The sequence below is a fragment of the Alligator mississippiensis genome, chromosome 1, assembly GCF_030867095.1.
Source record: "Alligator mississippiensis isolate rAllMis1 chromosome 1, rAllMis1, whole genome shotgun sequence".
NCBI classification, from domain to species: Eukaryota; Metazoa; Chordata; order Crocodylia; family Alligatoridae; genus Alligator; species Alligator mississippiensis.
This window is the reverse complement of record NC_081824.1, coordinates 328,367,838-328,381,232: the sequence shown is the minus strand read 5'-3', so window position 1 is coordinate 328,381,232 and position 13,395 is coordinate 328,367,838. Positions and strand designations below refer to the sequence as shown.

At 38.8% G+C, this 13,395-nt stretch overlaps 1 protein-coding gene across 3 annotated transcripts in view; it reads left to right on the top strand.

Moving 5' to 3' along the window:
• Positions 1-13,395, top strand: part of TBL1X (transducin beta like 1 X-linked) — a 321,636-nt gene that overhangs the window by 289,379 nt on the left and 18,862 nt on the right. For all 3 annotated transcript variants that reach the window (XM_019495106.2, XM_059720930.1, XM_006273491.4), the window contains 5 exons: positions 3,002-3,143; positions 5,162-5,225; positions 5,347-5,444; positions 7,158-7,218; positions 12,693-12,814. In XM_019495106.2, the coding sequence (XP_019350651.1) occupies positions 3,002-3,143; positions 5,162-5,225; positions 5,347-5,444; positions 7,158-7,218; positions 12,693-12,814 (487 nt within the window). The remainder of the gene's footprint in view (positions 1-3,001; positions 3,144-5,161; positions 5,226-5,346; positions 5,445-7,157; positions 7,219-12,692; positions 12,815-13,395) is intronic.

Sequence of the window (13,395 nt, the reverse complement as noted above, 5' to 3'; positions counted from 1 at the left end):
AACTTGATCTGTATATATTTTAAGCATTTTAATATAATTTAGATTGATTTGTAAATTAAATTGTTGAAAATTGCTTTAATAATACATGTTTTAATAGTTTTGAATACCTTTTGAATATTTTTGGATATTCTTAATATTGTTAGCATCTATAACTCAGATTTTTTTGGTTTTTGAAGCCCACTGTTCAATTCAGTGCAATTGTGTTATCAGTGCCCTTAAAAATGGGGGTTATGGAGAAAATAATTTTATCCCAAGATTCTGATCTTACAAGCTGCATTTTCTCCTTTTGTGGTTTTTCTGTAATAATAAAACTTCTAATTATTATTTTTTTTAAAACAACAATAATGTTTGAGAGTGCAGCTATAGACAATATAATTTCACTTTACATGTATGAATTTGTGAAAATATGAGAGATTCTACATGTTCCACATTCTATTTACTTCATTTGAAAGGAAGTAACATGGGGTGGTGTGTCCAACAAATGCAATGTAAGGTAACTACTAAGAACATGCACCGTTTTTAACTCCAGAAATTTAATTTAGAGACAATTGCAACTTCTCTTTTATTCCTTAATACTTCAGAGAGCCAGGTTTCTATTCTGCTCTGTTAACGCTCTGTTTTCAGGTACATATGAAGGACTGAACTTTGGTTTGCTGTGCTCAGAAATTCCATAAATTTTGCCACTAGGGATTAGTAATTTGTATGTATTATTTATATATTTATTGTTTATATATTTATTTTTGGAAGTTGCAGTCAGCACCGAGTACTATAAAGACTGGGCTGGGTGGCAGTGCCCTCAGATATGCTGTCCTGCCCCTTTGGATCACCAAAGTAGTAGCATCCCCCAGCACTTCAGAAAGACAAGTTAGCCTCCCCAGTTTGTTATGCAAACACTGCTACCCTGGTTCTGGTTCAGGAGGTAGCCCAAAGGAATCAGTATGACGTGTCTGAGTGCACCATTGCCAGGCACAGTGAATCTGTGGTGTAGCCCCCACCACACATACACACCTCCCTCAGTGAACAAACACAGGTATTTTTTGTGCAAAAAAGATTTCCAACTTCAAGGATGTTCTTTCATTGGAAAACAGAGTCTGACTTAATCGTCACAATTTTGTGATGATAAAGGATCATGGCCTCAGTTTTCAGGAAAATGCCTCACTTACTTAGACAAGACTCAGTCCATAAAATGGATCTATACAACTACAAACACTTTACAGTTTACCAAACTTACTGCCCAAGCAGTGACTCTGCTGGTATTAACAGCTATTTTACCGCTGCAAGATGTGAACCAGATGACTGAGTTGGGCCAAGTTTCAGTCAAGACAGCTCTCAGTAGACAAGAGACAGTGGAAGGTACAGCTAAGCAACCTCTTTGCTCCACTAATTCTGGGACTCACTGTAGGCTGGTCTGGCTCCTCATCTAGCCTAGAGGTAAGGGACCGTTCTGCAGACCAGTGAATAATGGAGCATAGTTCACCTTGCTCCAAGCCTGGATGTCCCTTAAAATAGTGCTTCTCAACCTGTTTTGGACAGTGACCCATTTGTAAACGTCAATGGCCAGTCCCGACCCAGTTCCCTCACTCTTGACCTTCTGCCTCCTGCCCTCGCCCCTCCCCCCCCCCAGTGCGGCAAGGGATAGATGTGTGTAGCAGGGGGTGGGTGTGTGGGGCATGGAGGCAGCCCCTTGCAGGCTGGAATCCTGCCAGCCTTCAAGGGAAAAGCCTTGGTTTCCCAAGTTTTTCTTGTTTAAAGAAGAATCCATTTTTAAAGTTTGTGCACAACCCTTTCATATATTCTTGCAACTCACTTTTAAGATGCAACCGATGGGTTAAGAAATGCTGCCTTAAAGAACAGTGCTAAGTAGGTGGCTTTGAACCAATAGTGCTAGCTTGTAACCACTAAAAAAGGCATGGGCCAGATCCTGTTTTAAGGCAGTTGTACGCCAGCTTTCTAGACTTGTGGTATAGAACTATCTTAGACTACACCAAAGAGTGGACTGTATATGGTTTTGTTTAAGTTTTGATAAATTGTTATTTGTCAATTTCTGAAACGTGATCTGAGTTGTGTTCTAATTCAAATGTGATGTGCGCATGAACGGTGAAACAGGGTGAACGAATGTCAAGTCCACAACTTGGTTTTGAAAAATATATCTGCGATATAAATTGATTCACAAGAAAAGGTTTTCTTTGCATTTAGTTTAAGAACGTGAACAGGAATGATTGTCACTAAAAAATCTTGCAAGTAGAGAACTGGAGAATGGGAATGAAGGGAAAAAAGTACTTTTTAAAAGTCTATAACAGAGGCTGGCAACCTTTGTAGGCTGCAGGCTGGTCTGATGCGGACCAAATGACTTCTGGTGTATGTCAGCAGCAGAGAACCATGCCTGATCCAGGTGGCTGGGAACAGCACCCATGCTGCCAGCCACTGCTTCTCCCAGCCTGCCCACTTCCCAGCTGGGATTCAAGTGCAGCTTTCATTTGGAGGGGAACTGAGTCAGGGCTGAGAAGCTGGGAGCTACATCCACACTGCTGCTGCCTTTCCCTGCCTTTACCACCCTTGCTACCCGGCATGATGCAACCACTTACTGGCTGGAAGCTGCGTCCATGCCATTGCCATTTCTCCCCAACTCCCCTGACCAAAGCTGTGGTTTGGACACAGCTTCCAGCTAGTGGGAAATGTGCCATGGCCAGTCAGCTTCCAGCTGCACCAGCGCTGCAGCTGGATATAGAGGAAGGTGGGGGCGAGGAAAAGTGACAGCAGCATGGACTCAGCTTCCAGCTGCCGGGCCTCATGCATTTCCTCACTGCTCAGCCCCCACATGGACAGAGGTACAGGCACAGGCAATGCTTTCCAGCTCCTTGAGCCAGATGCAGCCCACAAGCTGTATGTTTCTGACCCGTTCTATGAGTTCTCTCAATCCCCAGTGTAACTGGAGGTTCCAACCACCTGTATTAAAAGGTCTCATTAAAAAATGGTCCTTTCTTTGTGTTCATCTTTGTAGATCTGGAGACTCAACAGCCAGAATATGGAATCTCAATGAAAACAGCAACAGCGGTTCCACTCAGTTAGTTTTGAGGCACTGCATAAGGGAAGGAGGACATGATGTCCCCAGCAATAAGGATGTGACTTCATTGGACTGGAATGTAAGTTAACTTCTAAGAACATGCATAGTTTTTAACTCCATCAATTTAATTTAGAGGCAATTGCAGCTCCTATTTTATTCCTTTATACTTGAGAGAGCCAGGATTCTACCCTATTCTATGAACCCCCTGCTTTCAGGTACATATGTAAGACTGAACTTTGGTTTGCTATACTCAGATATTCCATGTATTGCTACCAGGGTTTAGTAATTTATGTGTTTATATATTTATTTTTGGAAGATGTAGTCAGCACCAAGCTCAATAAAAACAGTTGGGCATGAATGAGAAGGACTGCACAACTTTTTTTTGTGGATTAGCAGACAACCTTCTGAAGTTCCTTTGTCTCTGACTAGCTACTTGGCCCAAAGAGGGACAATCTCCCAATTACCAACTCTTCTAAATTAGAGAGCATGTCTAAATTGTAACTTTTATCACCACAGAATTGTAAATAAAAATGGTTTAACTGTCTTTAAGAATGAGGAAATAAAAAAAGTAAATGTTGGTCAGACTTCACATCAACCCAAGTTGCCATTTGCAGGTTTGGGGCTTGCATATATTGATTGATCATCACTACATGATTATTGTGACCCCACAGTGAATTGAATGCTTCACCAAAAAAAGGGTTAAAGCTGTGGAAGTTATAGCTTCCACTTATATGGTAAACTTGATGCTGTGAACGAAGGCAATGAAAAGCAGACACAGGTTACAGCGATGTTAAAAAGGAAGATAAACATGAAAATAGTGAATCTTCTTGAATACTTGATCAAGAATGGCGTGAGCAGCATGGAAAAGAACAATATCCAGGATGATTTGGAAAAAGGAGTTGGATGGTAGTTAAGTAGGCCAGAGTAAAGAAATGAAGAATTCACTACAGAGAAGGAAGCAAGAAGGGAAAAAAGACATGAGTATGGAAAAAGTGGAAGGAATGGTTGGGAAGAGGTATCCTTCAATAGCTGATCTTTTCATTTAATTTCCAAAGCTATTGTATCTATCAAGATATATCTTAAAGTTTATTCTAGTGTTTACATAAGCAAATGTTCCTAATGTGATCCCAAATTGTTCAGGTGATTTACAAGGGAAGTGAAAACAAGAAAATTACTACTATCTTGTGGGGTGGAAATCTGAACTATATTTGTGCATCTTTTACTTTTGCATCTTTTACTTATCTTTCCCCTCTCTTGTTTTCCATAGTGGTTATCACCAGGGATCCTGGTTTTCTCTAATTAAAAAAAAACCTCCAATTTTCAGATCAGAAAAGTAACCCACAATCCACATTCTTCTGTGATCAGAATGAAACACCACTTTTACTTTTTTTAACCTAAAAATTAAGATTTTTTTTTTTATCAGAGAAAACCAAGATCCCTGGTTATTAACTGTGTGCTTACCATCATGTAACTAAATACATGTCTCAGTAAAGTTGATTCAGGTTGTGTTTGCTTTATAACTTGAGCTAAATAAGAGGCTACTTTCTCCCATTGTTTTTAATGATATGAATGGACATAATTTATCAAGGAGTTATTCTGTGTTTTTCTTAACTTAAAGGTATCTGCCATTATTATTTAGTTAGACGTATGATAGTATTTGTATTCTGAGGTGAACCTTTCCTACTGACTAATACATTTTTATTCTCTTGTGTTTTTATATGATTAATGTTGTAATAGAAACATTATCAAAGGGATTCATGTTAAAAATTATATGCTAAATGCCAGAAAATGCTAGCTATGTTTATCAACCATAAAACAAATCCCATAAAATCATTATATACCAAGGATTTATCCTAATGCTTTTATTAAGTTATTCTGTTATACAGTATAGCCTAATATTTAATGTCATGTTTGTAGATTTTATTCTCTCATTGGTGACAGTAGTGCTAACCTCTAATTTAATAACAGTAATTGATGTTTTGCCATGTGGGCTATCACATTTCCCTAACTTCAGAAGACACTAAGTTAAAGAATAAGTCAGTGAATCAGTGTGTAATCTTTATTTACATGTTGTTTTTATTGCTCTTTTCACATCAGAGTGATGGAACACTATTGGCTACAGGATCATATGATGGTTTTGCAAGAATATGGACAGAAGATGGTAAGTCATACAACAGTTTTGTTTTCACAAATGGTTACTAGTATTGTGCTATTTTATCCTTATTCCAGCTTCCAAACAATTGTGACATTCATTTTTTTTTATTTTTATTTTTATATTTCAGGAAACCTTGCTAGTACCTTAGGTCAACATAAAGGTCCCATATTTGCCCTTAAATGGAACAAAAAGGGGAATTACATTTTAAGTGCTGGTGTTGATAAAGTGAGTTTTACATAGATGTAACTTTGATGTATAAATGTTCTGATGCTGTGAACCTGTCTTGTTTAAAATCCCAGTGCCCCCGCTTCCTCTTACTTTGCGAATTTGCCCTATTTTAAGATTGTTTTGTTGGGCCTTGATTTCATCAGATCAAGTGACTGATTACTCTTCCATGGCTATATAAGTTTATACCATGCAAGGAAAGTTTTTAACACATCCTTACTTTGCTATATGTGTCAAATTGAATTTTGAGCCTTTCCTATATCAAGGAAACAAGTGTCATTTCCTTAAGTATTTACATCCATCTCCTTTAGCAAATGAAAATATCCTGGGACAGGGAAAAAGTTTTAAAAGGTCTTGTTTTCTACCTAATCTCAACATCCAGAAAGACAAATTTGAATAAACTATTTACATTTTTGTTTGCAAAACATGCTGGAGTTAATTTTAAAACCAGGCCTACAGTGCCAGGTTTCAGTTGAGTATCCCTCCAAGATAGAGCTTTCAAATTTCTAATGAAGGACGAGCACAAACCCTTTTGTACTGAAACAGGAAAGTAATTTCCTAAAATCCTTCCTTGTAAATGAAAATTTTAGTTTGATTCCATTTTACTGCTGGTCCATACCCAGTGGGATCATCTACATGAGCCCCCCACGATGTATTTGTTACTGCACCATTATTTAGTACTTGCTTTAGGAAGTACTAAATGATGAGCACAGTAACAGTCATTACTGAGCTGTCCTGGAGGCACACAGTTATATTTAGCAGCTGCTTCACTGTAGCAACATACTATAGCGAGGTAGCTTGTTGCTACGGTGATGTAGCATCGGCGTCATGGTTTGTGCCCGGTGATGCTACATCGCCATAGCAAAGAGCTACATCACTGTAGTGAGTCGCTATGGCAATGTAGCATTATGTGTAGACATACCCAATATCTCTTATTTCCCAACAGTGGCTCCATTATTCCAATAGATCCATTTTCTTTGGATCAGCATCAGTTCTTTACATGACCGCATTATCCGTGAGTTAAGGCATCCTGTGTTTATTTTATGGAAAAAATATATTTTTCTAATAAACATACAATTCACTCCAAAGATAATGCTCAGTTCTATAGAATTTTGCTGAAGTTTGCTATAGCTACGGGGAGAAAAATCCATAGTAAGCCAATTATACTTTCATCTGGCCACCACAGTGACAGCACACACTTTATATTTTTCGTTTAAATGAATGTTCTACATGGTGACTTAGTAATGATACTTACAGAATCTTTTAGGTCCATGATAAATAAAATCAGTCTAAATCATACAAAACATGGGAAAAGAGCTTTATTTAAGAGATAAATAAATCTTATTATTGAAATTTATTGAGCTACTGAAATAGCTGTAACAAAGTGTTCCTAAAGCTCAGCCTCATGAAATTTCTCAGTCCGATCTCCTGGCGAATGCATTTCAGAGTTGTGCAGCCTATTTCCATTGGTTTCATTGCTTTCTTCGTAATGGTGACAGTTCAATATCAACACTTACATTATTTTCCCATCACTAGTGTATTGGAAAAGATTTATATTATACAGCATTGCAACAGCCCAAGGGACCCCGCAGTCAATAATTTTATCAAGCTATCTTTTAGAATTGGTCCTCAGGGAGCTCTTTTTTTCCCCCCTGTTACTTTCCAAGAGGAATGGTCACTAATCTTTTTTCTTTTCCCTCCCTCTGGACATAGACAACAATAATTTGGGATGCTCACACAGGAGAAGCCAAGCAGCAGTTTCCTTTCCATTCAGGTAATTGCCATTTTAGCTTTTTGTAAATAAAGTGATTTTTTTCTGAATCCCTTGATGTTAGCAATCTGAAAATATCCCTTTGAAAAAAGATACAACTGAAACGAAAACCAACTTTTAAATGGATGTGTGCCTTGCCGTTCATAAACAACTGGGTTGCATTCTTGTTTTCTGCTTAAGAGAAGATGAGGGGCTCTGTGAGCACTGACCATGTTGACTCGGTTACATGCTCAATTAGAAATTCTTTGAGAGCATCATTTGCCAGGCATAGGTACGCAGTTGAAATGGACTTTCAAAGAATTTAAAGTATTTTTCTAGCACAGTGATTCTCAACCAGGGTGCCATGTCCTGCTTTTTATGCATTACCAGCTGTTTTGTGGGGATTTCTGAGACCTGTTTGGTTCCCGCTAAAGCCCTGAGCTCTAGGAAAGCTCCCTGGGGCTAAGAAGCAGACCCATCACCATCCAGAGTCAGCAAGTGCTACTAAAACTATTCCCACTTAACATTTCTTGAATTAAAAGACCTAGACCCAGGACAGGATTTTAAACAGCCCAAAGTTTAGATCTCAGATTTTGGTTTTGCCCTTTCTTACAAATGAGTAGCAAAATTCAGATGTCAGTGAAAATTCTGGATTGTACTATTCCAGAAGTTTGGTGGAGATCATGTGTAAGGTTTTGGTCCCATCTGAACAAGCTACTTATTAGTCTTGCCCACACGACCAACCCAGTAGGATGTCATCCTTTACTAAATAGTAGTTGGGATCAAAATCTGATCCTGGAAAAGTGTTTACAGTGAAAGAGCTATATCAGGCATAGTCATATAATGGCATTCCAGGTTAAAAAACTACTCTAATTATTTTAAAACATCCAAATTCTTGTTCAAAATATGTTATAGTCCCCTCCCATAGGATAACAGCAATCTATGATTTAGGGTTTTTTTAAACGTAATGGTCTGGTCTACCATAGGTCCTAAATGGTGCTTAGAAATATGTTATTTTTGTTTTATTAACTAAAACCCCCAACACACATTACATTTAAGGCACCATTAACAGGTTAATTGTGCTTTAGTGACTGGCCACATGTGCAACTCAATGCAGTAAACAAGCCACAAACTTATTCCACATACAATGGAATATACTATAGAATAACTTTGTGGCTCATTTATGTCACACCTTAAATTGAACATGTGGCCAGGACTTGTCAAAACCTCATATGTCATACGTGAGGAGTTGTATATGTGACTCCCATCTGGCCAGGATACATGGTTTTATAGCTCCCTTGGACATGAGACTACAGCAGCCTGATGCTGGTCTCCCCAACCATTGGGACACATCAAAACCATGTGTGATACTCAATTGGGCAGCACACATGATTTTATAGCTTGCAGTACCCAGGGAGTCCAGCACTGGGCTGTCACAACCCAATACTAGGCTCCCCGTGAGCTGAGATGATTGTCATTTGGGGCTGGGGACTGGTTTGGTTCCTAGCCCCAAATGACAATCAGCTTGTTGGTTTCATCTTTCTGGTGCAGGGGGATCCCAGAATAACCCCAATTCCAAAATCATGCATCTTGCTAAGCATGTGTGGTATGGTAGGATGCATAGTTGTTGGATCAAGGATTAGATACTATCATGTCTTAAAGTGAACATCTGCCAGGATCCTAATTTTTAAAACAGCGCTTATTTCCCAGTGTAAAAATCCAAACCAACCTAGATATTACTGATGTCCATTAGAGGAAGAGATATTTATAGTAGAACCCGGATACTTTGCACAGTTAGTTTCCTAGCTCCCCTGCAAAACAAGGATTTGCAGAATAACTGGGACTATTCAGAATTGCAGTTAAGAGCTTGCATGGGACTACCAAAGAGCTCTAGATGAGTAGACATATGGTACCCTTTGAAGTAAAAGCCATAGCAAACAACTGAGTGGCTTATTTACTTTTAATTCATCAACCCACTGAGAATCAAGCGAGTTGCAAATCACGTGAATTTAAATGATCCACAGTCTGCTGCATTCAGTAGAAAACACAGGGCACATCTGCACGAGATTCTTTACTGCATAGCAGATGAATTAGCTACAGAGTGTCACTTTCTGCATATACACAGCAATTAGGGCCCAGTGCTGCCTGATAGTCCTGTCAGATACAAGTAGTAAGCTACCATGTTTAAATGCACATGTAGATGGTGATGTAAGGATTAGTTTACTCTAACACAAATTGAGCCGGAGTATATTCAGTCACATTAGTTCTGCCCACAGAGTATGTCCATTAACCTGTCAGATTCTCGCTCTGCTGCTTTGTCAGTCATCATCTAGCCCGTGCACTTAACAGCCCTCATAACAAAAGCAGCCTCCATTTGCAAAATTATGGTGTTGTTCATTTTCGAATTTTGTTTTTTGTCAAGAGAACCAATCTTCAGAATCAGCCCCTACACTGTAACATGGCACAGCTGATAAAGATACTACATCTGCTTAACTCATTTTATCCTAGTGAAACTGGGTGCACCAAGGAAATTTAGCCATAATTGAAAATGATGTGAATCATGCACACATCCCCATGCTTTTATATTAATAATAAACTAAGTCAATGTTGTAATCATGATGCACATAACAAAGCATTCAAAGTAAAACTTCTACCACATACACAGCGGTTTTGTTACACTCACAAAATATGAATGAATAGGTGTATGGAGGCTAGTATTATTGTTCATTTCAGATTGATTATGTTAATTTTCAAAATGGAGTAATACAGTTAAGAATGTTGCATGCTTCTGGGATCTCCACTCTTGCCTGGCCAAAAGCCTATATAATTCTAAGATCGCTGAAATCAATCGAGTCTTTCTATTTGTTCCAACGGGCTTTGGATCAGCTTGTTACATCAGAACAAGTCTGTCCTTGTAGCCCACATTCCCCAGAGCAAGCTGTTCTGTGCCCCGTCCTGCCCCCACCCAAGAAACATCACATACCACCAAAGTCCTTGTGCAGACTAGGATTTAAAGGTGCAACATTTCCAGCTAACACAATTTAGAAGTCTAGTCCAAACAAATCACACTGCCTTTAGCACTTATTAAATGAGTTATATAAAGCCATGAGAGGAACTTGTGTTTTGACTATCCCATCATAGCACATGATAAAAGTCTGTACTGCCTGGTCAGCCATAGACTTTTAGCACATATTAATGAAAACATTCACACAGATTCACACATGTATGCGTGCATGTACACAGAACCCTTTTATCCTAGTCTAGGCAAACCAGAATCCTTTTGTATCTGATCCTGGAGACCTCTGATCCCCTTGGAATTCCCTACAGCCTGGGGTCTTGCTGCAGGTTTAGGTTCAAACCTACAGTTTCCATAAACCACTTTTTTTAACCCTTTTATAAAGTTGCCCTTCTGATTTCTTCAGCCACATACAGACTTCAACCAGAACATGTTCCAAGTGCTCATTTAAATAAACGTAATTGGAAGAATCCTATTTTCAGATTTATCGAAATTTGGACATGCATACAAAGTGCCACCCAGGAGTAAATTATTAAACTGATACAGTGTAACAAGCAAGAGAAAGCTGAGCTAATTAGTCATTACAGTACCATGCTTTGTCACTTGCCTCTCTTCATAATAAACATATTTTACTGTTGGTATTTATTTTTTTGTAACTGCATTTCTTGAATTTTGGTGGTGATTTTATGAAATTTTTAAAGCAACCAGTTGGCTAAAAGCCTGTGTGGCTTTCTCTGCTTTTGCAGTCACATTACTCATTCTGTAAAGCAGGGATTGGCAACATTTTTTGGCTGGGGCCCGAAATGAATCAGTTTGGGTCTGAAGTATACGGGCACTAAGACCCAGCCACCTCTGCTGCCTCTTTCTGCTATCTGACAGTGGCACAACACATGCAGAACCCCCCTCTGAGAGCCCATGCTGCCTGACTGGTGAGACATAGGCTGAGTCACCGATGCTAAATGCCACCAAAGTCACAGCTCCCTAGGTTGGATCCAAAGGCGCCATACACCAGGTCTTGCTGACCTTTCTCATATAACACCCTTGGCTGTTTTCTCCAAAATCTTTTGTTTGTTTGCTTCCTTATATCTTGAGTAAACATGTTATTGATACTAGAGATGTTAAGCATAATTTACTGAACCAGGCTTAATTTACCATATCTTTGTAACACTGTTCTTATTTGTATGGCCCTTCCATTATAATTCAATAATTTCAGGTCTAGATAGGTCTTAGAAAATTAATTCTAGACTGAAATTTCTTAAATTTACCAGGAGACCCAAAAGGAAACCAATACTAATGATTATCCATCATTTTTTATTTAAAAACACAAGATTCAAAGCCGCACAGAACAAATGTAAGACAGACAGCAGTCCAAGGAAATCAAAATCTCAGGCTGCCTCCCAGTCTCCACATTGACTCCCCCTATCTCTGTAGCAGCCTCTTTTTTAAAACATTATTTTTTTTTCTAATATTTCCTCCTGTACCAAATCACATGGATGCTTTGGTTTGGTTATTCATTATTATAAATGACAGTTTTAATTGAAGCCTTTAATTCAGCCTTTTCAGTATAGCTGGGATTTTAGGTTTTGGGTGTGGTTTTGTTTGTTCATTTGTTTGGTTAATGGGAGAGAGTTAAATGAAAGCCACCTGCTGATTTAGAAAGTGCCATCATCTCTCATGACGTGCTTATTTTCATTTCAATGTTCATGAGGATAGAGACAGGACAAATGTAGTCAAGTTAATTGGTATCCCCGTCCCACCCGCCCCGCCCCAAGCAGATAAATTCCCATCCTTATACTTTTTAAAGTGTTGCTTAGAATAACTCAAGATTATGAATGTCAATGGTCTCATTTTCGTTTTAATGATAAACATGCACCACGTATTTGGCCAATATAAATTGTCATCATTACTGGCACATGCACAATAAGAGTATTTGGAAAATAAAAAGTAGATTTCATTCTCAGGAGGGCAGCTGAAAGATTTCCTTGGCAACAAAACAAAACAATACAATACATTAGGCCTTGTCTGTATCCAAAGTTGAAGTGGTTTAGCTTTAAATTGGCTTTTGGTCAATTAACGTGTTTTTTAAAATGTGTGTGGATATTCTTAATTTACTTAACCAGGCTTAATCAATTTATCCTAGGTTGATCCCCTACCAAATAAAGGTGCCTCTCTATAAAACAAAGCTAAGCCAGGTTGACATGTGTGGAAAACAATAGGCTTAAAACTGCCTGAAGGCCTAAGGGCTCTCATCAGAAGATGCCAAATGAAATATCCAAGTTTCCCTCTCTCCAAGCAGATAAAAAATTGAGCTCCTAAAACAGCTACAGCATATTTTCAGTCTCTATACTTCACATCAGCAATGAACTCTTCCAGGTCTATAAGAGGCCAGTGACTATTTTTTTTATCCCTTTGGTTAGGTCGGTGGCATGGGGACTTTGTATCTCTTTGCCTTAATGCTCACTCTGTCATTTATGCTTTGCAGCCCCTGCTCTGGATGTAGATTGGCAGAACAACACTACTTTTGCCTCCTGTAGTACTGACATGTGCATTCATGTATGCAGACTTGGCTGTGATCGCCCAGTTAAAACTTTTCAAGGACATACAGTAAGTTTCAACCGCCTGAAATTTTAGCCTTGAGAGTCGTTACCAACATGTAGCCAAGGTGGTAACTGGTGATGTTAAACAGTGTCTGTGTTTCAGGAGCAAAAGTGTTTATCTTCCAGCTTTTCCCCAAAGACGCATACTGTGGCAGTACCTCACTGCCTGAGAAAAAGGATGCGCTGTTCTAAATCACAAGATAAAGCAAACCTGTAGCTCAAACAACATCAGCATTTTATATATATCATGGAATAAAGGGCACAGTTCTAAACAGAATTTCATCTTCCATAATTTTTAATCTCTTTCAATAAATGTGAAGAAGGGAACAATTTGCTTTTCATGCTTTTTCAGTTTTAGAATCAATTTGGTCTAATCAGGTGAGATCCATGAAGAGGTACTTCCCACATCCTTCTCCCCATTTCTCACATTCTTCTGTATTCATAGATTCATAGATGTTAGGGTTGGAAGGGACATCAATAGATCATCGAGTCTGACCCCCTGCATAGGCAGGAAAGAGTGCTGGGTCTAGATGACCCCAGCTAGATGCTTATCTAACCTCCTCTTGAAGACCCCCAGGGTAGGGGAGA